The sequence below is a fragment of the Lepidochelys kempii genome, chromosome 1 (genome assembly GCF_965140265.1).
Source record: "Lepidochelys kempii isolate rLepKem1 chromosome 1, rLepKem1.hap2, whole genome shotgun sequence".
In the NCBI taxonomy this organism is placed as follows: Eukaryota; Metazoa; Chordata; order Testudines; family Cheloniidae; genus Lepidochelys; species Lepidochelys kempii.
Genome location: NC_133256.1, coordinates 265,736,127 through 265,762,773, shown reverse-complemented (window position 1 = coordinate 265,762,773; position 26,647 = coordinate 265,736,127). Strand labels below are relative to the sequence as shown.

The 26,647-nt window shown below is 42.1% G+C and overlaps 1 protein-coding gene across 12 annotated transcripts in view; it reads right to left on the bottom strand.

The window, feature by feature from the left end:
* Positions 1–26,647, bottom strand: part of ANKS1B (ankyrin repeat and sterile alpha motif domain containing 1B) — a 746,995-nt gene that overhangs the window by 4,628 nt on the left and 715,720 nt on the right. For all 12 annotated transcript variants that reach the window (XM_073327431.1, XM_073327436.1, XM_073327427.1 and 9 more), the window contains 2 exons: positions 21,348–21,485; positions 5,333–5,500 (listed from right to left, as the gene is read on the bottom strand). In XM_073327431.1, the coding sequence (XP_073183532.1) occupies positions 5,333–5,500; positions 21,348–21,485 (306 nt within the window). The remainder of the gene's footprint in view (positions 1–5,332; positions 5,501–21,347; positions 21,486–26,647) is intronic.

The following is a 26,647-nucleotide window of genomic DNA, read 5'->3' as shown; positions in this document are numbered from 1 at the left end:
ATGAAGCAGATGTGTGTTGGGATACTTGATCTTGCTGTTCCTCTGGATCAGGAGATCAAGAATGTTGGAATAATGATCAGTGCCCGAGACAACATGTGTAGGAGGTTCAGGAACAAAAACTCTCTGGGCCAGATGGGGACTTGTGCCCTGTCCTGCTGAATCTTGTGCAAAACTTGAGACAGGAGTAGTAGTGGCATAGGGAAGGCATAATTCAGATGGTTTGACCATGGAAGCAGCAGAACATCATCCTGTGAGTGGCAACCTATGGCTCGTCTGGAACAGTAAATGTTGCATTCCATGTTTGTTCGGTAGGTCAACAAGTCCCTGGTGGGGGGTCTCCCAGAGAATGAGAATATTGTTCATCACAGAGTCATGTAAGTTCTACTTGTGATCGACAGAAAAGTGTCTGCTGAGAGAGTCCACTAGCACATTCCTGGTTTCCTGGTAGGTAGACTGCTGACAGGGTAATCTGATTGCTGATGCACCAGTTCCACAGACTGATAGCTTCTGCACATGGGAGATGGATCTCGCTCCTCCCTGTTGGATGTAAAAGACAGTTGTGATGTTGTCCAACATTATGAAGACACAGTGACTTTGAATGACCAGGAGAAAGGCTTTGCAAGTCCTTAAAACTGTTCATGGCTTTAGAACATTGATGTGCATCCTGGATTCTCGAGATGTCCAGGTGCCTTGTGCTTTGTTTGTCCATGTGCAATCCCCAACCCAAAAAGTAATGATCATCCTGTCCGGTGCAGAGACGAGGAAGGGAATACCAACACATACCTGGTGAGGATTCTTCCACCATAACAGCGACAGTTTCACTTTGGTGGGATCAGTCACTATGGTGTTCATGGATTGTCGGTTTGGCAAGTACATAGCTTGGAGCCATGCTTGTAGGCAATGAGGGTAGAGTCTTGCAAATAGCATGACATAAGTGCATGAGGCTATATGGCCTAGGAAACAGAGACAGGTCCTGACAGGCACTTGTGGGTTGCTTATGACCTGGTCCATAATAGTGTTCATAGCTGAAACCTGTCCTAAACAGGTAAGCCCTGGCCATGGATGAATTTAAGGAAGCCTCAATGAAGTATAAATTCAATGTAGGGGTGATGATGGATTTTTTTCCAGCATTTACGCTGATCCCCCAAAGAAGAGAGGAGTTGCAGCATTGTCAAAGTCAATGTACGGGCCTCTTGGCATGACCTGGAGCCAATTGTCAAAATGATCTCCTGATCCAGATGGTGCAGGCACAATGTCTCATATAGTCTTCTACTACAGAAACACCTTGGTAACTACCCTGGGGAGGTAGCAGTGCTGAAAAGGAGTACTCTGTATTGAAAGTGATCAGAGCCCACCATGAATCTATCTGAGAAAGTGTCTGTGAGCAGGGTGGATGTCCACACGAAAGTAGGCGTCCATGTCAAGAGCTGTAAAGCACATGTCCTTTTCCAGGGATGGAATTATAGATGCCAACATCTCTATAAGGAACTTGAGTTTGTGAATAAAGAGGTTGAGATGGCAGAGGTCCAGACTGGATCTCCAACCGTCCTTCTTTTTGGGTATTAGGCAATATGGCAAGTAAAAACCACCCCCTTAGTACTGCAGAGCAATCCACTCTATCATTCCTCACTGTAAGAAATATTCCACTTCTTGCTTGAGACTGTTCTAGTGCAGTGGTCCCCAAACTTTTCAGGGTCATGCCCCCCCTTACTGCTGTCCATGCCCCCACCCAACTGGGGCCAGGAGCAGGGGTGTGACTCAGAGCGGGAGATGCAGACAGGGTAAAGTGGGTTGAGGCTGAGGCTGTAGCTGGGAGTGGGTCTGGAGCCAGGGGTAGGAATGGGGCAGGGGTGGGGCAGGAAGAGTTGGGGCAGGGTGGGGGCTTGGGGGGAAGGGTGCAGTGTGGGTGGGGCCTGGGGGGACCAGGGTTCAAGCACCCCCTGGAAACTGGGGAAGTTGGCACATCTGCCCCTGGTAGATTTATAACCTCTCTCAAGAGGGTGGGACCCAATGGAGTGGGAGACTCTGGGTCTGGGGGAAAGTGAAAATATGCTCAGGAGGAGTGTAGGTTTCAGCTCTTCCTGGAGTAAGAAAGGTCCTGGCCACCCAAACCACAGTCTGTGCCTCAGCTATTGAAGACAAAGATGGTACTGTGGGTAATGCTCTTGGTGATTGGTCTTCATCGGTGCTGGTGGATCCCACGGTTTCTGTTTGGGGGATACCAGAGGCACCAGTGTCCTCGATCACAATCCAGTGCTCGTGGACGCCCTTGACTTGAGGGCTTTCTTGTCATGGTTTGGGACACACTAAGTTCTCTTGGTCTGAGCTTGCTCAGTTTAGGCAGCGATGAATCTGACTTCTTTGAAGTAGGTTTGGAGGAAGACTTAGCCTCCTGCTTATGGGAATTCTCCCAGCTCACCTGACAAGACGTCACTGAAGGATCTATGGGGGTAGACCCCTTCGCTTTGGACTTGGACCTTGTGGCAGGAGGTGCACTCCTTGCTGAGTCAATCTGATATTGGGGCGGGGGGTGGCAGGGGGAAAGTTCCCTGGCCTGGGTCTGACTGAGGCTTCATGGCCTTTTCTATTAGATGCTTCCTAAGGTGAAGTTACCACACTTCCTGGGTCTGGCAGGGGAATGAAGGGCAGGTATTACACCTTGCCATGACGTGGGTGTCCCTGAGGCACTACAAACAGGTTGGGTGGTCAATGCTGATTAAGAAGAATTGCGGGCAGGAAGCCCAAATTTTGAAGCTGAGAGTCCTGGACATAATGCGGTACCCCCAGATCAGGGAGGCTAACTAAGTAACTCTGAAACACTAAAATGATCAGATACAAACTTTAAAACTCTAGAACTATGAACACTATTTACAGATATGTTCTCATATTCCCAGAAAAAGGAGAAATCCAAAGCTTTGGACTCTGGAGGTTCCAAACCGGACTACGTGGCGGTGAGAAGGAACTGGGGAGGTAGTTGCCCCAGCCCATCTTTTATCTCCTCAGTTGGAGGCATGAGGATAGCCAGGGACGTATGTGCGGACCAACGGACTTGCTTTCACATTTCTCTGGCTTCATGCACATGGAGTGCGTGCATACTCACCGTGGAATATGCATAGGGACAAGCAGTCCAAGAGAACAATACCTCTGTGCCATTTACACACTTCAGAAGGGAGTTTTAAATTGAGTTAAATTAATAACATATATGTTCTAGCCATGCTGATCTGGCCTTCATTTGGGAAGGAGTATCAGTTTAGATGAAATAACCTCACCAAAAACCAAACTATATCTAAACAATTTTTATTTTAGGTTAGAAATGTGGTTGCTTTCTTTTCAGTCCTGACAGATGCTTATTAGATCTTTTGAGACTTCAGTATTAGAGCTGACCAAATTTCAGACTTTCCAGTTCACAAGAAATTCTGACATTAGTTTCAGCCTGATTTTGATGGGCCAGTTTCACTGCTGCTATTGAGTGGTGGCCACCAGTAGAACTGACATGAATCATGTCAGCAGCAGCTGGGGATTCTGATAGCCATGGATCTGGGGCAGCCATGCCATGCAGAGTGCTCCTGGGGTAGGAACCCCAAGGCTTCCAAGCTCCCAGGCCAGCTGGCTCCCTGACCTGCCCGACTCCCATTCCTGCAGCCAGTGGCGCTAACTGGTGGTGGTGGGAGTCCAGCTGGCTGGGAGTCCAGCTCAGCCTCAAGGAGCCTGAAAACCCCCGACTCCCAAATAAGCTGGGGCTCTCAGAACTTTCAGGTTGCCTGCTGCAGTTGTGGGAGCCTAGACCTTGAGAGCCACATCTTGTGCTATGGCTCCCAGGGATGCCATGCTCCTGACTGCAGCAGCAGGGAGCCTCGAACCTCAGAGCCCTAGCTCAAGCAAGGATTTTAGGGCTTTCAGGCTCCCCACTGCTGAAGCTAGGAGCTGAATCCCAGTTAAAGCTGGGACTTCCAGGATTTCCTGCTCCACTACAGGGAGCCTGGAAGCCCTGGGGTCCCTGGACCCAGACCAGACCGCATGGTTGCCCAGGAACCATGGACTTTTGAAGCCCACTGTTCCCAGTAGAACCGTATCCATAATTTGACAAAAATTAATTGAATCCAAAGTGTTTTTGTGAAATATTTAAGCAAGTCAGCATTTTTTGATTGACTCTTTAGTTGGACAATTCCTGACTATACTCAGACTAGATTTTAGCAATCTCTTGGACGGCAGACTGTCTTTAAGTCTCACAATTTCTAGCTCTTTTCCAAGTTTCCAGGAAAGAAGTTGTGTGTGTGGTGGGGGCCAATGAATTCTGGGACATCTTTAAGTTCTACATGTTCCAAATAATATTTGACTAGTTCAACCAATACCCAAAGATGAGACTGAAGACCTTTCCTTCTTAAGTGGAATGTCACTATAGATCGTGATTTTGTTAGGAATTGTGAAGAGGGAGATCAGGTCAGGGAACCTGTTTGGGCTTATGGAGAAAATATTAGAAAGGTGGGGTGGATTCCAGAGAAGAGGAGCTTTGAAAGCAGGGAGACTGTTGAGGATCAAAAGACAGGAAGAAAGGAGAATGAGCTGGTTCTGATGGGAGGAGAAATGTAAAAAAATAGAATAGGGAGAAAGGATAGAATATGAAGAAAGGAAAAGGAAGATAATTGAAAGTTCAGTCAAGTCAAATTAGGATTCAGTTGTCAGAGGCCTTATCTGAACCAAAATTCTGTGCTTTCAAAACTTGCCAATCATTGATTTGCATCTGCAGTGATACTGTATTGGGGGAAGTCAAAGGCACTCAGTTAGAAGACACAACAGGATTATTGTGCTAATACTTGATTGTCCTCAGAGGACTGGTTTTTGGTTAGTTTCTAAAGATGAACATATCAATGTTATGGTCTCATATTAGTGTCAAAGTTTAAAAAAAAAGGGATAAAATACATCAAGCTACATTTTGTGTTGATTTACACCTTGTCGCAATCTCAGTGAAGTCAATGTGATCGCACAGGTTGTAAATCAGAGCTGATTGTAGTCCATGGCATTTAAAACAGCTACATTACACATGGAAATAAACACTGAAACATGTCAAGCAGTGGAATAACAGCATAAGAGATGCCTGACTAGTACTACATACACTACTCCTTAGAGTGGAAGGGTCTGAGATAAAGTGTTACAAATTGTTGGCATGCTGAGATTCTACAACTCCTTGCAGACTGTCTTTGGAGTGATGGATGCGGCCTAGCTTATCTTGGGGGGTGCTTTTCTGACCAAACAAATATGTAAACTACTATCAGATTCATGCCAATGTATTTTTTTGTATAGCTGGGTTTTGATTTTCCTATTTGCTACTTACCACAGACTTTCGAATACTAACACGTGGTTTTGGAATTGGTTTGGTGGGTTTATTTTCAAAGCTTTCTGGGAGGGTCGAAGAATGGCCTCCTTTTCGTGCTTGTAGTGCGAGCTGGTAGGCTACCTCGAATGCCTGTCCAAGTGTTAGAATTATTTCATAGGCTAAATTCTGGAACAACAACAAAACATTCAAAATTAGAGTTAGGATAAATTAGCATTTATGAATATTAATTACGGACAATCCTGCCTAGTGCCGTGGGGTAGACTTTTACATGTCTGTAATGTACAAGTCAATGCTACCATATAAATATATTAATAATACAAATAGAAAAGATCTAGCAGGTCATCTTCAGTGTATCTTCAACATCTGTGATTCAATGTATATCTATCAAAGGGCAATCAAAGTGTGATTTGCCTTCATAAAAGGCATTATTCAATTATTGTACACAATCTCTCAATTGCTAAACATTAAAACAGGTGACCAGATTAGGTCAGTGTGGCCTACTGACACCACATTACCAATACATAAATTGATGTTCTTGTATTTCTTCTCTGTGGCTTCATTCTGTGTTCCAGCATGATAATTCAAGGGAAATTCCTGTAAGTTTTATTTTAGTGACAGATCACAGAACTGAGCCAGTGGAAGGGGAGGGTGAGCCAAATCACATGCTTCCTCAACCAAGTCTGTGTGCATCATCCCCCAGGTAACCTTGATTGACTCGCCTTCAAGATGCCACCCATCTTGTTCCATTATTTCTTTAACATTTTACCCAGCTCTGCTTCAAGCCTGATCTCCCGACATGCCCTCTTTCAAAATCTGCAGTTTGAGTCATTACTTCCCTTTTCTTGTGTCTCTGAACACTCTGTGCTACACTATCAGAGAATAGCAAAGGAGCAGGAGGGAACTCAACTTCAGTAAGCATTTCCAGAAAATCTAAAGGAAAATGGTTACAAGTGCACCCTTCACTTTACTGGGCTGCAAGTTGAAAATGCCGTGAGCCACATTCTCAGGCTTTGTCTTTTGCAGGAACTGGCCAAAGGGCTCTTGGATGTTCAAATTCTCATTTAGAACTAGAACATCAGAGAATCCTGGGAGTTACTGTACATCGTTGTGTGTTTGTTACCAAAGAAGTCAGATTCTACTAGAATAAGATCACTGGGTGACTGCATAACTAGAATAATACGAGTGCTCATTCATTGAGTATATGCAAAATGTAGGATTTGTTAAAGTAGCTGCTTGCTCAAAAAGTTGTGAAACTTGGACATTTGGATTTAAGGGATTAGTGTGACCATTTCCTTTGGTTTTGAGTAATGTCGGTTCAGCTTCCCTGTGGAACCTTTGAGCTTCAGATATGCACAAAACCCAAATCTCAAAGTGAAATTTAGTGGAAACCACCATGCTTCATTCAGTTTCAGGTTGAAACCATGCTAAATCAATCACACATGACTTTGATGCAAAGCCATACATTTGCACAAGCTCACTGAATAGGTTAGTGAATCCTTCAGCTAACCGTGTGTATGTTTCTAGTTTGTAAAAAACAATGAAGCCATACAAGATTTGCATAAGTATAAAATCTGCCCTTCACTAGTTAGACAGTATAATTTTATCCTATCTCCTTACTTCAAGCCATAAGCTAAACCCCCACTGTTGTCGTGAAGGTATTTTCTCTCATGCTCTTGTAACACCCACTTTAGGAACAGTGTACCAAATTCAGACCTTCTGAAAGCAGGTGCACCTCCAATCATTTCAGCTAACGAAAGGGGCCAATTACTCCATCAGTTGCACAGGTGCAATTCCCACTGCCTTATGTGACAGTTGCATCCATGCAAATGATTAGGTTCATTGTAACTGGGTCCCAGATTTGCATTTGGCTCATTATAAAACCAGCTTTGGTCACTGTCCAGTGATAGACTAGATAGAAAAATTTACTTTTTAATTTGTCCATCCAAATGTGATCAGCTGCTGTCAAGGTCCCTGGGTAGGCTGTCCCTGCTAAGACCCTTTTCCAGTCCACTGAGCGCACTTTTTTCAAGTGACAGGCCCATGCCTTCACTTCTGTTTGGGATGGGATCTCATGAGCCAAACACTTTCTGACTTGGTCTCTGGGTTACACCCCCCCCAGTTGTCAATCATGCTGTAACAGCATATGTTTGCAGTGATACAGAAATAGCTTATTTAAAACGAAGCAGGATTTATTTTGCCAAAATGTACAAAGTGCCCTGCGAAGTGGATTTAAAAGAACAAAGAGACTTATATGCATATTTCCTTACCTAATCTTAACCGCAATATCTATAGCTCAAGAAGGTCTGTCTTATTTCCTATCTCTGAGATGGGAGATCTAGCCTACACTTCATGCCGCATACTTCTCCTGCCTGTGAATGAGTTCTTCCAGTGTGTCAGCTTTTTCATTGACACACCTAGGGCCAGTTCTCCCAGCTCACTCACGGTCACCTTCCCTTTTCTAGGATCGTTGGGGTTTCAGGTTTCCTTTGTTCCCAGGCTTAGCCTTGGGCAGAGTAAAGACATTCTAAACTGGATGGAGCCAGCTAGGTAACTTCTCCCCCTAGAAGAGGGCCCAGTCATTGTTCTCTTAGCTGCTTTGAGAGTGTGTACCTGAAGCTGTCTTAAATCTTAGTACTTGTTGTGGTTCCTGCCCCTAGGCCAACCTCAAGCTCCAGTCTGTCTTAACCCTTTGCATTCAAGTAGGCAGCAAGACAGAAATTGAACAGAGAAACCAACTCATCCATGGCATTCATAAGAAATAACACAGACTTTTTCTCAGTTCATCACAGTTGCTATGATCACATCTACCACCACAAGCTGCTCAAGGTTTCATACCTTTGACACTGAAATCACCTACCTGAACTGACAAGAGTAGGGCCAACCACTTGACTTAGGGAAACCTGCTCAGAATTGGTCAGTGCTGCAGATGTAGTTTGCCGCAAAAAATTCACAGATTTTAAGGCCTAAAGGGATCATTATGCCAATCTAGCGTGAATCCAGCTGAACATAGGCGACAAATTGAGAAACCCATCGGTCATATTTGCCACAAATGTATAGAATGACACATTTTATGACTCCCAACGGAGTGCCTATGCTAATGTCACAAGATGAAGACTTTAGAGACACATCCTGCACTGCTGTAGTAACATGACAGCGCACTGCCCCGCAAGACTGGATTAATTGTAGTGAAGATTAGATATTGATAAGGAATAAGTTGACGGGATTGGGTAGAATAATGGTCCTGGAAAAGTAAGTCCAGCAGCATTGTGATAGTGCACTTTACAACCTGGCATACGAGGTCATCGGGACACAGTCTGCACTGGATAATTATGAGATGACAGAGCAGACGGGACCATAGAATGTGCCGTGCGGCGACAGAAGAAATGTCCAGGTAGTCTGGGTAGTTAAAACTCCAGTAGTAGTTAAAAATACTTCAAGGGATCACATTATATAGTGGGACGACAGTCATGCCCAGAACCTGAATAATCCACAGAGGCGCTTGACATGCAGTAGTCACATGTGAACATAGGTGTGCCTAGTAAATATGTTCAAATATATCCTAGTAGAGAGAATGGACCATATTGCATTAAAGAATATTATGTCTGTAAGTGGGAAAGGAGTCAGACATGATGTATTAAATTAGAAAGCACCTTGAAACGAGGCAAGGATGCAGTGGAATTAAGAGTCTTCAGGCTTCTGGTGATCTTTAAAACAGGAAAACTCAACTGCAAAAAAAATCTAGATACAAACTGGGTTAGTTTTGGGGATTTCTCATTTACAGTGTGTATTCAATACTGGAATGGGAATACTGTATTGAAGTTGCCCAATATGGGTGCCTTACATGTGCTACACCTGAGTAGGGGAGTGGAAATGCCACAAGGTTCCCTTGCAGAGTTTCCACTTGGGGTGTTTGTGGAGGACATAGGTTTGCTCCCAGTGGCATGACCAAGGAGGTTCAGCACTGAAAAATCAGTGGATCCCCCAATATCTGTGGAGGCCTTCTGCCCCCACAGCCCCTTTCAGGCTCCCTGGAAAGGAAGCAAAGCTGTTGGACCCATGCGCTACTTGGACTCCTGCAATGGCTGGTGGCCTACCCTTTGCCCAAGGATGGTCGAGGAGGAAAGTAAGTAAATTAATCCTGCCAGGGTATGTCCAGGACATCAGAAAGAAATTCAGAAGAGGTGGATTGTCTTGTTTTTCTTTTTTTAAAGTTCAAGTTGTAATGCATACATGCTTCAGCAGGCCAGCCTGACCCAATAGTCTCCTGTCACTTGTATTCTGATTGTTCTATTACTATTTTATATTTGTTTTATTTAGGACTGTCAAGCGATTAAAAAAATTAATTGCGTTTAATCGCACTGTTAAAGAATAATAGAATACCATTTATTTAAATATTTTTGGATGTTTTCTACATTTTCAAATATATTGATTTCAATTACAACACAGAATACAAAGTGTACAGTACTCACTTTATATTATTTTTATTACAAATATTTGCACAGTAAAAACAACATAAATAGTATTTTTCAATTCGCCTAATACAAATAATGTAGTTCAATCTCTTTATCATGAAAGTTGAACTTAAAAATGTAGAATTATGTATAAAAAAACTGTACTCAAAAATAAAACCATGTAAAACTTTAGACCCTACAAGTCCACTCAGTCCTTCTTCTTGTTCAGCCAATTGCTCAGACAAACAAGTTTCTTTACATTTGCAGGAGATAATGCTGCCCACATCTTGTTTACAATGTCACCTGAAATTGACAACAGGTGTTTGCCTGGCACTGTTGTAGACGGTGATGCAAGATATTTACGTGCCAGATGTGCTAAAGATTCATATGTCCTTTCATGCTTCAACCACCTTCCAGAGGACATATGTCCATGCTGATAAGGGGTTCTGCTCGATAACAATCCAACGCAGTGCAGACCAACGCATATTCATTTTCATCATCTGAATCAGATGCCATCACTGATTTTCTTTTTTGGTGGTTTGGGTTCTGTAGTTTCCACATCAGAGTGTTGCTCTTTTTAAGACTTCTGAAAGCATGCTCCACAGTTTGTCCCTCTCAGATTTTGGAAGTCACTTCAGATTCTTAAACCTTGGGTCGAGTGCTGTAGCTATCTTTACAAATCTCACATTGGTACGTTCTTTGTGTTTTATCAAATCTGCAGTGTAAGTGTTCTTAAAATGAACAACATGTGCTGGATCATCATCTGAGATTGCTGTACCATGAAATAAATGGCAGAATGTGGGTAAAACAGAGCAGGAGACATACAATTCTCCCACAAGGAGTTCAGTCACAAATCTAATTAAGGTGGGTTTTTTTTTAAAACAAGCATCAGCATCATGGAAGCATGTCCTCTGGAATGGTGGCTGAAGCATGAAGGGGCATACGAATGTTTAGCATATCTAGCACGCAAATACCTTGCAATGCCGGCTACAAAAGTGCCATGCAAATGCCTGTTCTCACTTTCAGGTGACGTAAATCAGAAGCACGCAGCGTTATGTTCCGTAAATGTAAACAAACTTGTTTGTCTTAGCAATTGGCTGAACAAGAAGTGGGACTGAGTGGACTTGTAGGCTCTGAAATTTTACATTGTTTTGGTTTTTTGAGTGAAATTATGTAACCAAAAAAAATCTACATTTATAAATTGCACTTTCACAATAAAGAGATTGCACTTCAGTACTTATATGAGATTAACTGAAAAATACTATTTCTTTGTTTATCATTTTTACACTGCAAATATTTGTAATAAAAATAATATAAAGTGAGCACTGTACACTTTGTATTCTGTGTTGTAACTGAAATCAATACATTTGAAAATGTAGAAAAACAACCTAAAATATTTAATAAATTTCAATTGGTATTCCATTGTTTAACAGTGCGATTAAAAGTGCCATTAATCGCGATTAATTTTTTTGTGTTAGTTGCATGAGTTAACTGTGATTAATTGACAGCCCTAGTTTTATTACATTAAGTGCTTTTTATTGTGTGAAAGTTTCACAGGTTTACATATGGCACTACATATATTATTGTTGTATCTTCACTGTGTTAACAACGTTTTTATGAGGCTATACTAAAGCTTCTAGGATATTTAAAGTAAGAGTAGATCATACATGTGATCTTTAGTTTTTATAGATTTTCCATTAACGGTGATGTGCAAAGAATTTGTTAAAAATAAAGATTTTTGGCCCCCCCCTCTTTTTTTGGGGGGTGGTGGTGTATAAGGAGGACCTGAAGCGTTCCTTCTGTTTCATAAAGATTTTTTCCCCCAATTCTTTTTCTTACAGCTCAGGATTGTCAAGTCTGGTCTTCACTGCTGTGGTGGAATGCTGCCTGGTTTTACTAGATAAGTTTTTCTGGTTCTGTGTGTCTGCCTCTAAAAGCTTACTGTGAGCTAACACATCTCAGTAGAAAGGGGGCAGGTTAATAAGGCCATCCAGTGTCCCAAATATGGGAGTTAAAATAAGTGTTGGCAAAACCAACAAAAGTACAGTGGAGTTTTAAATAATTGACTAAAAATCCCTTCCCTGCTCAACTGCTAACTTTTAGTTTCTTGTCTCTTGGGATTTCAAAATTTGCCTAGTTCTCAGCCAGGATAGAATCTTCAAGGGCAGACGAGCCCAGAATTTCTAATATGAAGGCAATCAGGAAACTTTTTTTTTTTAATACATTTTTCAGGCTGTCTTTATCCATCATAATGAAGCAATAAAACAGAACAAGCCCAGTTTTTCCTTTTGAAGATCACCTTTAACATTCCTCTTGCTTTTCCATATGATATGGATATACCTAGGTCCCAATTCTCTGATCCAGCCGAAGAGTGTTCAGTGCAAGTCTAGAGGGATGCAAAAGAAGGAGAAGGTGGCTTTATGATGGGCAGGCTTTGGTCTGGTCTGGCATGAATTAGAGCAGGCTGAAAGCTGTTCTGATCTGTGCTGGCGGCTTTCTATCACCAGGAGCCACGGACCAGCCGAATTAAGGGCCTGTGTCCTGTGGTGAACTGGAGTTTGGCATAGGATCTGCCATGGTGACTTTTTATTGTTGGAGGATCCCTCTGTGGAGCAGGAAATGCTTCAGTGGCAAGTGAAACCAGGTTTAGGGCTGCTTTGTGCTACTGGACAGTGCAAAGCAACCTTTGTTGTACTGATGAATCAGGTCCTACCTGTGTACAATATTCTCAAAGTCTGATGTTTTGGGTATTTTCATGCAGAAACATTACTCTGTATGTGAGTGTGCTAAGCTGCACATAGTCTCCCCTGAATACTAAATATCAACAAATCTTGTAGTTTACCTCTCCTTACATTAAATTTGATTTCTCCTCCCCAGGAAAATGTGAAATTAGATGAAGCCTTTTTTGCAAGTTAAAAGAGGAGAAAAAGTTATTGATTTTAAAGTATTGTGTCTCTATAATATTTATTTTGTAGTTGTCAAAATATATTGTTAGAAATAAAAATAAATACAAATTCCCATTTTTCTACTGATACAGTTGGATTTGCTGGAAAGAGCTATTGTAATATGCTGAATATAAGAACACCTTCTGCAGTTATTCATATATGTGGTATGTAGCCCAGGACTGTATTGTTTCTATGGGCAAAAACCTGCTTGCAAGATCAAGCTACCATAGGAACAAACAAGTACTGTACTTTAAATAGAAAAAGTGATCTCAATCTACTGTATGTTTATGTTGTGCTTATTTAGCTTTTTTTTTTGATGGCACTTATCCTTGCATCAGAAATGTTACATCCTGAGGAAAAAAATAAAACACAGAGAGAATATTTGAACAGGCGGCACCCTGGTGAGAATTAGAAACAGCAGGAGAATACTATGTTAAAACAGCCAGACATGAAAGTCTATCTGTACATCTTAAAATAGCTATTATAAGAGCTTATGGCATTTAGTACTACCCCCATGGTAAGGAAGATACTGGAATTATCCTGTATCTCTAGTCTCTACTTGGAAGGCAGAGAAAAACTGAATTATATCTACTACACCTGAAACTCTACATGTTTGTGGTTAAGCCTTATTGACAAGAGACAGTACACTGTAGCTATTATGAGCTTTTCAAAGGATTGGGGAAATTAATAATCCATATTGATTCAATCAGGGCAGTTCTAGCTGGTTCACTTTTTATTAATTCCACCCTCTTTAATTAATAACACATCTTGTTGACCAAGGTCTAATATTTTTAAATATAAATTTAATTTTCTTTCTAGTCCCTATTCAGATCAAATCTCAAGCATTAAGAAATTAATCAATACAAACATTTAATGAAAACTAAAATTTCTTCTAAATGCCTTGAACAGCTATTTAAAATAATTAAACCTTTCTATTTTACCATTTAGCAACACTGCCTGTCTTAACAGCTACAGCGGTATGTTCAGACATAGCTGAATTGTTTCTGATGTATCTAACTGATCTATATTCATGGGAAATGTGTTTCAAGAACACATGCACAATATACTCTGAGGATTTTACATATTTGTGCAATTTTTACTCAGGAGTCAACCCCGACACTCCTCAAGTTGGCACGCTCCAGTGGTGAACCGGAGCCAGGAAATGCCATCGGGTACTTGGCCTCCTTGGCAGGGGCTAGTACACATGCAGTGGCCTTTTTGGAACCCGTGGGCGTTTCCCTCAGTGCAGGGACCGCAGTCAAGGTGCTCCTATTCAATGGCCTCTGAAGGAAGGGAAGGGCTCTGCCGCCCCTTTGGGCAGAGTCCAATCTGGACTCTGGTACCGAGTACCAGGAGCTGGCGTCACGAGAGTCAGTCAGTGCAGGAGTGCCCTCAGCCGGTGCCGGCCTCCTCCTCCTCCTCTTCTCCTGACAAGGCTGTGTCGAGAACGGGCATGTTGCTTTCACAGGACGACTACAAGGCCCACCAGGAGCTGCTGAATAGGGTGGCCAAAAAGTTGGGCATACAAGTGGAGGTAGTAAAGGAGTCCAGCTCATTCATTACAACAGCCCACTCTTGTCTGAGGCTGTTGTTGGGTCACATGGCCTTGCACATATGTGGTGCAGCTTGCAAAGTTACACCTCAGGCCCCTTCAAACATGGCTGGCTTCAGTGTACTTGCCAAATCGCCACCATCTGGACTTGGTCCTCATGATTCCTTCCCTGGTTCTTGCCTCTCTCAGTTGGTGGCTGGACACACTGGTGGTTTGCGTGGGCATTCCCTTCTCACAGCCCCATCCGTCAATATCCCTGGTCTTAGACGCATCAGCACTAGGCTAGGGAGCTCACCTAGGGCTCCTCAAGACTCAAAGCCTGTGATCTCCAGAAGAGCTCTCGCAACAAATCAATGGCAGAAATTTGTGAAAAGCATTCCATTTTGGGCTGGTGCTTATGAACAACACTGCAGCCATGTTCTACCTCAAAAGGCAGGGAGGGTCTCGCTCTTTCCCCGTGTAAGGAAGCTATCCTCTTACTGGACTTCTGAATAGCTCACTCAATTCACCTTCCTGGAGGGAAGAATGAACTGGCATATTGCCTCAGCACGTCTTACTCCAATCACCACAAGTGGTCACTTTGCTTGGACATCATGAGGGATGTTTTCCCGTGATAGGGGACTCCCCAGATAGATCTGATTGCAACTACGCACAACAGAAAGTGTCACCAGTTTTGCTCCCTGCGAGGCCAAAGTCTGGGTTTGCCCCCAGATGCTTTCTTGCTCCCATGGACAGATCACCTGTTCTATGCTTTCCCCCCATCCCACTAGTGCACGATGTTCTGCTAAAAATCAAGAGGGATCGGGCACGGGTCATTCTCATAGCCCCAGCGTGCCCCTGAAGCACTGGTTCACCACACTGTTAGGCCTTTCTGTGGCTGCTCCGATTCCGCTCCCTCTATATCCAAATCTGATCTCCCAGGACCACGGTCGTTTGGTCCACCTGAACCTCAGCTCCCTCCACCCGATGGCCTGGAAAGCTCCATGGCTAAATCCCAGAGAGCTGGCTTGCTTGGAGCAGGTTTGCCAGGTGGTCTGAGGGAGCAGGAAGCCCTCCACCAGGGCTACGTACCTCTCAGAATGGAAACAGTTCTCCATATGGGCTTCCCAGAGTGGAGTCTTGCACATGTAGTTGTCTCTGCAGGACATTCTTGACTATTTGCCTTGCCTGAAACAGCGAGGTTTCTAGCGATTCCCTCAATTAAGGTCCACCTTGCAGCGATTTCGGTGTTCCACCCCCCTGGTGGTAAGCTGGTCTGTTTTTTCATACCAGATATCCATTCATTTCCTCAAGGACCTGGAAAGACTATACTCCCAAATACGAGAACCCGTCCTTCCGTGGGACTTAAACCTGGTCTTATCAAAATATATGAGCCATTGGCAATGTGTCCCTTGTCATACCTTTCATGGAAGGTGACTTTCTTAATGGCCATTACTGCGGCCAGAAAGGTCTCGGAGATCTACGCCCTCACGTCGGATCTCCATGCACAGTTTATTTTAAGGATAAGGTACAGCTGCGTCTTCACCCCAGCTTCCTCCCGAAGGTGGTTTCCCAGTTTCCCAGTAATCAGGCAATCTTCCTACCTGTTTTCTACCCAAAGTCACATGAGATTAGGGAGGAACATCTTCACACTGGACATTAGATGTGCCCAAGTGTTCCTTAAAGAGGTCAAAACCATTCTATAGATCTACCCAACTCTTCATAGCGATTGCTGAAAGGATGAAAGGTCTACCTATCTCAGCTCAGAGACTTTTGTTGTGGATCATATTATTCATTCATCCGTGTTATGAGCAGGCAGGTGTTCTGCCACCAGCAATCCTGACTACCCACTCCATGAGAGCGCAGGCATCATCAGCATTCCTGGCTTAAGTCCTACTCAGGACATTTGCAGAGCGGTGACTTGGTCATCAGTGCATATGTTCTCTAGTCATCACGCCAATACTCAACAGGCTAGGGACAATGCCAGTTTTGCTCGAGCTGTTTTACAATCAGCACGTCCATGAACTCCGATCCCACCTCCTTTGTAACTGCTTGGGAGCCACCTACATTGGAATGGACATGTGCAATCACTTGAAGAAAAAACAGTTACAAACCTTTCTGTAACTGTTTTTCAAGATGCGTTGCACATGTCCATTCCAGCACTCCTACCCCTATTTATTGGAATTGGCCGGAAAGAAGGAACCAAGGAGGTGTGGGGTCGGCTGGACCCTTTATACCAGCGCTATGAGTGTGTGGCACCAGAGGGTGCCAGAGCCACTCCCATGGGTACCACTGACGGAAAAAATTTCTGGCTACTGTGCTTGGGGCACGCACACACCTACATTGGAATGGACATGTGCAACACATCTCTAAGAACAACAGATACGGAAAAGTTAGTAACCATTTTTTTCTGATGAGTTTACAAACCACTTGAGATTCACTGTGGTAGCTAGTTACCATGGTGTCCTCAGATCTCTTGAGAGGTGTATAGCCTTGTAGTTCAGCTATCTATGTGATCTCTTTAAATATAGAATATATTTTATCAAAGTAAATGTAAACATGTGATACAAACATTTTCATGTCATTGCATATATTAGCAAAGAAAGTTTTATACCCTCAGCTTTTCTAGTGTGTAATTAATTGGACACAATGTAAAAATCTAAGCATATAACTTTTAGAATATTGCAAGATCAAGCGACTTATTTTTGAGCACTCTGGCCCAATACAGGAAAACTCTTAAACACACACAATCATAGAAATGTAGGGCTGGAAGGGACCTCAAAGGTCATCTAGTCCAGTCTCTTGCACTGAGGCAGGACCAAGTCTATCTACAGCATCCTTGGCAGGTCTTTGTCTAACCTGTTCTTAAAAACCTCCAACGACCGGAATTCCACAACCTTCCTTTGCAGCCTATTCCAGTGCTTATGTATGGCTACAGTTAGAAAGTTTGTCCTAATATTTATCTAACCTAAATCATTCTTGAAGTACCGTAAGGCCATTACTTCTGGTCATCTCTTTAGGGAACAATTGATCACCCTCTTTATAACAGACCTTAACGTATCGGAAGACTTTTACCTCCTCTCCCTGGGTCTTCTTTTTTTCAAGATTAAACATGCCCAGTTTTTTTTTTTAACCTTCTCTCAGAGGTCAAGTTTTCTAAACTTTTTATCATTTTTGTAGGTCTGGACTCTCTCCAATTTAACAACATCTTTTCTCAAGGATGGTACACAAAACCGGACGCAGTTCTCCACTTGTGCCAAGTGGAGCGGGACAATGACCTCTGGTGACTTATGTACAACACTTCTATTAATATACCCCTGAATTATATTAGCCTTTTTAGCAACTGCATCACATTGTTGACTCTTATTCAATTTGTTATCTATTACAACTCCCAGATCCTTTTCAGCAGTAGTACTATCTAGCCACTTATTTCGCATTTTATAGTTGTGCATTTGATTTTTTCACCCCTAAGCGCAGTATTTTGCAATTGTCTTTGCTGAATTTCATATTATTGATTTCAGACCAATTCACCAATTTGTTTTGAATTCTAATCCTGTCCTCCAAAGTCCTAGCAGGCCCACTCAGCTTGTGTCATCTGCAAATATTATAATCATACTCACCACTCCATAATCAAAGTTGTTAATGAAAATATTGACCCAGTATGGGACCCAGGAAAGATTCCTGCAGGACCCCACTAGATACACCACTTTGACAGCTAATTACTCTTTGAATATGGTCTTTCAACCAGTTTTGCACCCATTTTATAGTAATTTAATCTATTCTAGACTACATTTTCCTGGTTTTCTTATTAGACTGTCGTGTGGGACTGTATCAAAAGGCTTACAAAAATATCAAGATATATCACATCTATAGGTTCCCCTCCATCTACTAGGACAATAATCCTGTCAAAGGAGGAAATTAGGCTAGTTTGACATAATTTGTTCTTGACAAATCCATGTTGGCTACTACTTATAACCCTATTAACCTCTAGGTGCTTACAAATTTATGGTTTAATAATTTGTTCCAGTACCTTTCCAGGTATTGAAGTCTGGCTGACTGGTCTATAATTCCCTGGGTTATCTTTGTTCCCCCTTTTAAAGACAGATACTATGTTTGCCCTTCTTCAGTCCTCTGGGACCTCACCCATCCTCCATGAATTCTTGAAGATATTTGCTAACGGTTCCGAGATTGCTTCAGCTAAGTTCTTAATTATGCTAGGGTGATTTTCATCAGGTCCTATTGCCATCAAAACAGGTAATTTATCTGAACATTCTTTAATCCGTTCTATCCCTATTTTGGCTTGTGTTACTGCCCCCCTTATTGTTAATATTAATTGTGTTAAGTATCTGGTCACCTTTAACCCTTTTAGTACAGACTGAAGGAAAATAGGCATTAAATACCTTAGCCCTCTTGATGTCGTCCATTATTAGTTTTCCTTCCCTGCTAAATAGAGAACCTACACTTTCCTTCATCTTTCTTTTGCTACTAATTATAGAATCTCTTCTTCTTGGCTTTTATGTCCCTTTCGAGGTTAATTCATTTTGTGCCTTAGCCTTTCTGATGCTGTCCCTGTATGTTTATGCTATTCTTTTGTACTCATCCGTAGCAATTTGTCCTTGTTTACACTTTTTATAGGATTCCTTTTTGATTTTCAGGTCATTAAAGAACTCCTGATGGAGCCATATCAGCCTCTTAACTAGCCTTATCATCTCTCCTTCACCCTGGGATAGTTTGCTGTTGCGCCGTTAATATTGTCTCTTTGAAACTGCTAGCTCTCCTGAATTCTTTTCCCCTTATATTTCCTTCCCATGGGACCTAACCTACCAGTTCTCTGAGTCTGCCTTTTTGAAGTCCATTGACCTTATTCTGCTGCTGTCACTCCTTCATTTCCTTAGAATCATGAAATCTAGCATTTCATGATCATTTTCACCCAAATTGCCTTCCACTTTAGGATTAACAACCAATTCCTCCCTGTCAGTTAGCATCAAATCTAAAATGGCTGTTCTCCGGTTACCTCCTCCACCTTCTGAAACAAAAGGTTGTCCCCACTACAGTCCAAGAACTTACTTGCTGGACATTTTGTGTTTTACTACGTTACTTTTTTAACAGATTCTGTGTAGTCAAAGTCTCCCATTAATACCAGGTCTTCTGTTTTAGATATTTCTGTTATTTGTTATAGAAATGCATCACCCACCTCCTCCTCCTGATTTGGTTGTCTGAAGACCCGTACCACGATGTCAGTCCTGTTTTTCCTCTTTTATCTTCAACCCAGAGACTTTCAGCTGCTCTGCCTCTCATCTCCTTCTGAATCTCAGAACAAGTGTGTCTATTCTTAATGTATAATTGTAGGGGGGCGCCTGCCCCACTCCAGCAGAACAGGGGAAAAGAGCAGCTAAGGGAGTGGCTGACCACAGCTATGGCCAGCCCAGTTGGCCCTGATAAGAGAGCTGAGGGCCAGGAGCTGAAGGAGACTCACTCTAGCTCTGGAGTGGGAAGAGCTAGCTGCCTGGGAGCAAGGTACCGGAAGCGGAGCAGTACTAGAGAAGGGCAAAGGGAGCAGGGGAGCTCCAGCCTGGTAAACCCCCAGGCTGCAGGCCTTGTTTAAAGCCAAAAGGTAGTGGGGCTGCGGAGGGGCAGCCCGAGGATAGGCAAAGGCAGCAGGTCCTACCTCTTTGCCAATGATGAGTGGCCATTACACGGCAGTCTGCCCCAGTGAGTGGTGGCTAGATGATGACTGGCAGTAGCCACTGAGGCAAGGTGGGCTTAAAGGGGTGGGTGTTCTCTTGGGAGGGGAGACCCAGAGCAGGGATACTGCAGAGGGCAGAACCCTGAGGTAAAGGGCACTGGGATCCAGGATGCACACGGGGCCAGTGGCAGGTGAGACATCGGCCTGCAGAGGGCGCTCTGTACACTGGAAAAAGAGCTAATTCCCAGATGACCAGCAGGAGGAGCTCCACCGTGAGTCTCACTTTGCTACAATAATGCAACACTTCCTTCCTTTTTCACCACCTGTCCTTGCTTAACAAACTATAGCCCTCTATACAAATATTCCAGTCATGAGATTTATCCCACCAAATATCTGTGATGCCATTAAGTCATAATTTATCTTATGGACTAATACTTCCAGTTCTTCCTGTTTATTCCCCATTTTCCTTGTATTTGTGTACAGATACCTAAGAAGTTGAGCAGATTCTCCCACTGATATCCTATTGATGCTCCTATGTCCCTATTGTAATTTTCCTTTTCCCGCCCAACATTTAGCCCTCTGTTAAGGTAGTCTTTTTTAATACCTATATGTGAGCTTTTGTTATTTCCCCATTTTGAACCTAGTTTAAAGCCCTCCTCACTAGGTTGGTGAGTCAGTGTGTGAAGATGCACACATTAGACCATCTCCCTCCAGCAGTTCTCCTTCCTGGAACAGCACCCCAGGGCCAAGGAAGCCAAAGCCCTCCTGTCAACACCATTTGTTCAGTCATGCATTCATTTCCAGGATTTGCAGTGCCATTGGCTTCAATGGGACTACTCACATGCTTCAAGTTAAGCTTATGTGCGTTCCTGGATCGAGCCAAATTATTCGACTGCTTGTTGGATAAGCCCAAAAAGCATAAAGTACATCAGTCCAATTGTGCAATATGTTGTTGTTTTCATGGAAATAGATCAGAGTTTGAAAGTATTTTGATTTTTACTTCTTTGTAGTGCCCTGAGATTTCAGAAGGGGTGACCAAACTTTTTGTAAAGAACTTTTATGAGCCACTACCATAGCAGCCAGTTAAAGGAACTGTATGTATTATATAGCTTTGGAGAAAGCTGTGTGCCAAACCTGATAGTTACAATCAACAGCTGAGAAACAAGAACAAACTTGTTGTAGACAAAAAATTATTCCACAGAGGAGTGAGGGGAAATGAGCTAATATCTTAGAGAAATGCTTTGTAATCCTGCAGTGGTGTCATTTCATCACCTAGCTGGCTCTTTCTAAGCCTTTTCAATATATGTAACATTTACTATTACTAATTTTATGCTGATAATTTTTAATGAAAATGATTTATAAAGGAAATTGTCAAATGCAACAGTTTCCGTAAACTGACCACATCAAATGCAGTAAATACATGGCAGTAGTGGTGATTAGTCTTCAAGTCTTTAGTGATGTATGCAAACGTTGAGAGGTCTTCAGGGTCTTGTGCAGCACAGGAAATGTTGCGGATTTCATGTTCAGCAATAATATTCTGTTAAAAAAAGAACTAAAGTATCACTATTTTTCAGTCAACACAGGAATTAAGTGTAGATGCCCCTTACATAATAACTTAATCTGTTTTTAGCATTTTAAGGCTATAGTCATCCTCTGTACTAAAATATTTCAAAGGTACTATGTCTTTTAATTACAATGTGATTAAAACACCACATGTTCAGCTTCTTACACAGACCATTGAATTCTGGACCCTCCAACAGTATCCAAAATATTATCTGTCATCAATAGTGAATCCTACAGGAAACTGCAAAATCCTGGAGTTTTCCTCCAGTTCTGTGTTGCTTTTCAAATGAGAGCACTGTACAATTTACATGGTATCCTGTGACAGAGAGGCATCTTTCATGGGACACAGCTGAGAGAATAACTATAATAGACTATTAATTTTCTACTTCTATGCCCATTGATGCTGCTGTTTCTGTTCTAACAATCAGTACCACTGCAGCCCACAGGTAGATGGGAAAAGGTAGGACAGTGCAGGTGCATTCTCTGGATCTTTGCATGCACAGTTTGAAGAAATTCAATCTGACTCTTCCACCTCAAACAGAATGAACAATAATCATCAATGTATAAGCATGGAGCTGTTGAAGGGGTTTCAGGAAAAGGATTACTTTGGAAAGATGTGGCAATATATCTCAATTTACTGCCAGGACACTTATGTAATGGCCAAATTAAACTACAGAATGGTACTGAGGCAAAGACAAGACATGTCTGCCTGATGTACAAAAAGACGACTTTGTCTAAAGCTTTGGAGAAAATAATAAATGTTTACCTATGTAAAAATACTGCTGTATATTTACCTTGTTTAGGCCAGAGGACCCAGGAAGCCAAAGAGGAGGCTGAATTATGGTCACAGATTTAAGCCTCGATTTCAGCAAAGGCACATGCTCAAAGTGAGTCAACGAATAAGGATGGTCTTCACCACATGTGTAAGTGCTTTCCTAAATCATAGCCTTATTCAATGTGGCTACTGTATTTCCACAAACATAGAATATTCCTGTCTGCAGTATGACAGCTCTACTTGATCAAAATACTATAGTGCTGCTACTCACTGTTTTTTGGCACTAAGCATACAGTATTATCATAACATATATGATGTCTAATGTCACAGTCAGTGAGATCTATGGCTAAATGTTGTGTCAGTAACATCTGTGCAAATTAAAAGCATTCTTTGAGGATCTCTCTTTTTTTGGAGGGGAGATTATATGTAACTCGGTCATTTGAATCACTCTCCTCTGTCTTCTAACCTGCCAAGATATACTTGCATACTTGGCAAGTTTTCTGAAAGGCCTATTAATATCTAATTGAGGAAATAATGAGTGAGTAAACTCTGGATAAAAGGGCAGCATTCCAACACTTTTTAATATTCAAATTATGCGAAAATCCAAAATAAGGAAATTGTAACTGAAGACACAAAATAATCCTCTTAATCTTAAACTGTTGTAGCATATTATTTGATTTCTATTTCTGTATAATGTATTACTCATACCAAATGACAAACAATTATTATGCCTTAATGGACACCCATTTGTGAAAATCTTCATACTTAATTATATTTATTGTTCATTTGATTTTATGTTGCTTTAGGCAAAACACAATAACATGGTTTTCTTTATATTTCTTTTGTTCTCAGTTTGAGAACTGTTGGCGTACACAAAGATTTTTATCAGAATTAAAATACTAAAAAGCAAGGTTTTAGCTTCCTACAAATAAAACTGTAATACATTACCATATGATCATGATGTGTTACCAATGTTGCATTACAGATGAAAAGGGATTATTGCTCAAAAGATATTAAAACTATGTGAAATATTTACCCCCAAACAAGGAGCCACATAATACTCATCTGGTTTCAAGTGTGCTATATGCTTGAAAACAGGTTCAGTTCACTGAAAGTTTTGCTAACCCTTGTGAAGCTCTCAAGTGACCCTGGACTCAGTACTGAGTAAACCTGCACTGGTTTAGAGCTTTGTGTTTTGAAACTAGTTGAAACTCAGGAGAGTCTTTTGCAGCATTTTAACTTGAAATCTCATGGTTTTTGCCATTTATGTATACTGAGATTTTTGGAAAGAAAGAAAGAAAGTCCATGAATTTCCATGGTCCAAACCAAACAGCTGAGTTTCACTTTATCTAGTTTTTGTACAAAGTCCTCTCCCTCCATAAGGAGTTGCCTGCAATGACCTAGAGTTCCCTTGGGACACTGCCACAGCAGAACCATACCCTTACTGTGTAGGCATTGAAACCATTATAAACCAGTTTGCTGTTCTGAGGTGCACACCTATGGCACTGGTCAAAGATTCTAAGGCGGTATGAAAGGTCCCATCTACAAAATATCATTTAGTTCCTGGGCTACAAAAATTCTCAGCAAGCTCTGAAAAGGCAACAAAGAAAGGAAGCTGAGCATGGCTCTGCTAAGGAATACCTTTAGAGAGCTCTAGTTACTGGAAACCAACCTTCCCTTCTCCTCCCTGAATTGTCTCAGCTGACCCCCCATTCTTGGGAGATGACCTAGCAGCACAAATCCTACAGAAAGTAGGGAACGAGATGTGATCAACTATAAAGAAAGCTAAACACTGCTCTTTCTAAACTAGCATTGCATCAGGCCTCAACAGTGTGCTGAGTCAAAGTATGACTCAAATGCCAAATAGCCATTGATATAGCTCTGGTGTAATGAGTTGTGAGTCCTTCTGCTATCTAAACCCCTGCCTTGTCATAACAACACAGAGTACAAAGTTTTATTAATTTACATAGTCTTTAGTCTGAAATAGCTAAGCCCGCAAATGTGATTTATGAAAACATTTAGTCCTGTCAAAGAAACAACTCTAACATTTGAATATCCAAGTTAAGGAGTTTGGCTCTACCAGGCATGTTATGAGGAACTGGACAGAATAAAGGAAAGATATTGGTTTCATTTAAGTGGGAATCAGACACGACTCTAGGAAGGATCTTGTACAACTTATTCTGATGACATAGTGTAAACGAGGAACAACCGTGAGAGCTGGGTTTTCATGTACATGACTAGTAGCTGTTATGGCCACTAAATATTCTATAATTTATTGATAAATAGTAGGAGCCATCAGCTGCAGGCTTATCTGGAGGCAAACCAGGTTAGCGCTAGCATTGAGGTACCACACACTTATTTGTGGGAAATGGATAGAGCACACAGATGGGCAGAGATGGAAGCAATGGCCATAGGAGAGTGGCAGGTTGCTACATGGACTTTTACAGCAGGGAAATGCAGTCCAGATTTCATAAGTGTGAGAAGATATTCTACTGTTTGAGAAACTGGATAGGACTGAGGCATTACTTATCTTTCTAGCCAAAACAGAAAAATTATTGCACTCTACCATGTAAGAGTTCAGTGTAGAAGGCTTACAAACATAAAATTTGCCAACTTCCTCCAAAAGAAAGGAGGGAGAGGTGAAAAATCAGTTTTGACCCTGATGGAAAACAAAGAATTGAAAGTATCAGAGGGGTAGCCATGTTAGTCTGGATCTGTAAAAGTGGCAGAGAGTCCTGTGGCACGTTATAGATTAACAGACGTATTGGAGCATAAGCTTTCGTCACCCACCTATAAGGTGCCACAGGACTCTTTGCCGCTTTTAAAGAATTGAAAGAAATGCTTGGGCCCTCTTCTCTGCCAGTGATGCCAACCTTGACATGCTATTAATTTATTTCTTGCATAACTAGCTCTGGTCTTTTCGCACACCCCTCTATGCAAGCAATTTTTATATCACAATTGGTTGTTTTTCTGAAAGTGAAGATCTGCTCTAGGAATTATTTGGGGGAAGTTCTCTGGCCTATGTTATGCAGGAGGTCAGACTAAATGATCACGATGGTCCGTTCTAGCTTTAGAATCTATGAAACAGCCTTCTTGAATTGGTCCACAAGACCACTATTCTGTCAACATTCAAATCCTCTCTGAAGACCCACTTCTAATTCAATACCTACATAAAGTGATTGGCAATGGCAAGGTTGAGGGATAACGGGATAGTATATGGGCCAGTTCTTCACTGTAGCCAGGCTGCTTAGCAATGCAAAACAGTCATAAACCCTAGCAACCTGGTCAGATAGGCAGTCACACATATGAAACTAAGCAACAACAAAAATGTTTTGTCATTCACATGAATTGATATAATTAGTGTTTTCTTGACATCTTAGAGGTCAAGAGAAGAAAGAGTCCTTTATAAAATAGTACATTTTATACCCCCTAGGAAGTTTGCAAATTTTATTTTAGCTGAGCAAGAAATCATCATACTTTCCAGCACTATGTTCTTCTATCTTTCTATCTGTGCTGTGGTTTATAACATTGCAAATCTAATAGGAGAAAAGAACCCTAAACAAACACCAGATGCCCTGGTACACAGTAGAATGAAGAAATTAGGAGACTCATAGTGATTGTGAAGAGGCTGCTGCAGTTCAGGAAGACAGAGTGCAAATACCTGTAAACCCCCTGTCACGGGGTGACTGGCCCCTGCAAGAAAGGGCGCAGGGTCCAGTGACCTGCACTGATTATCTGCTGTCCAGTTGAGCCTAAGGGAAGGTACCTGGGTCTCAGGAAAGGGGAGACAGATTAAAGTATTTGGCAGATGCCTGCAAGGAGTAAAGCGGCTCCTGAGTCAATGGGGGGAACACAGCAGGAGAAGCCAAACTCCAGACCATCAGGGAGGCAGAACTGAGCCAAGCTGAGTTTTCTTTTTGAAAGACTTCAGGCTGGAACACTAAATTATACCCCCAAAGGGGGCAAGTTCTGTATATCTTGCCTGTGTTGACTTTTTAAGTGAGTCTAAGTTAAGGCGAAACTGAGGCACACCTCCGCAGACCCACACTTGGCCAGAAGGGGGCACTAAAGGGCAGGCACAACCTATAACACTCCCTTAAAATGGTTGGAAGCTGGAAGGTGATTATACCAGTCTCATACCTCTTGACCTTTGCTGCGCTGGGTCTTGAATAAAACCACACAATTTTACTACACTTACAGGGGGGTGGGGAAAGCCCCCATATGGGATATTTTGTGTTTTGAAAAGCAAGGAACACATACTTTTCCGCATAATGTACTGTAAAAGGAAAATAGGTTGGGGGATTTTGTCCAGGTGAGGAGGGGCATCCTGCCAAACCCTTCTTGTGATGAGCTTCCCTTTG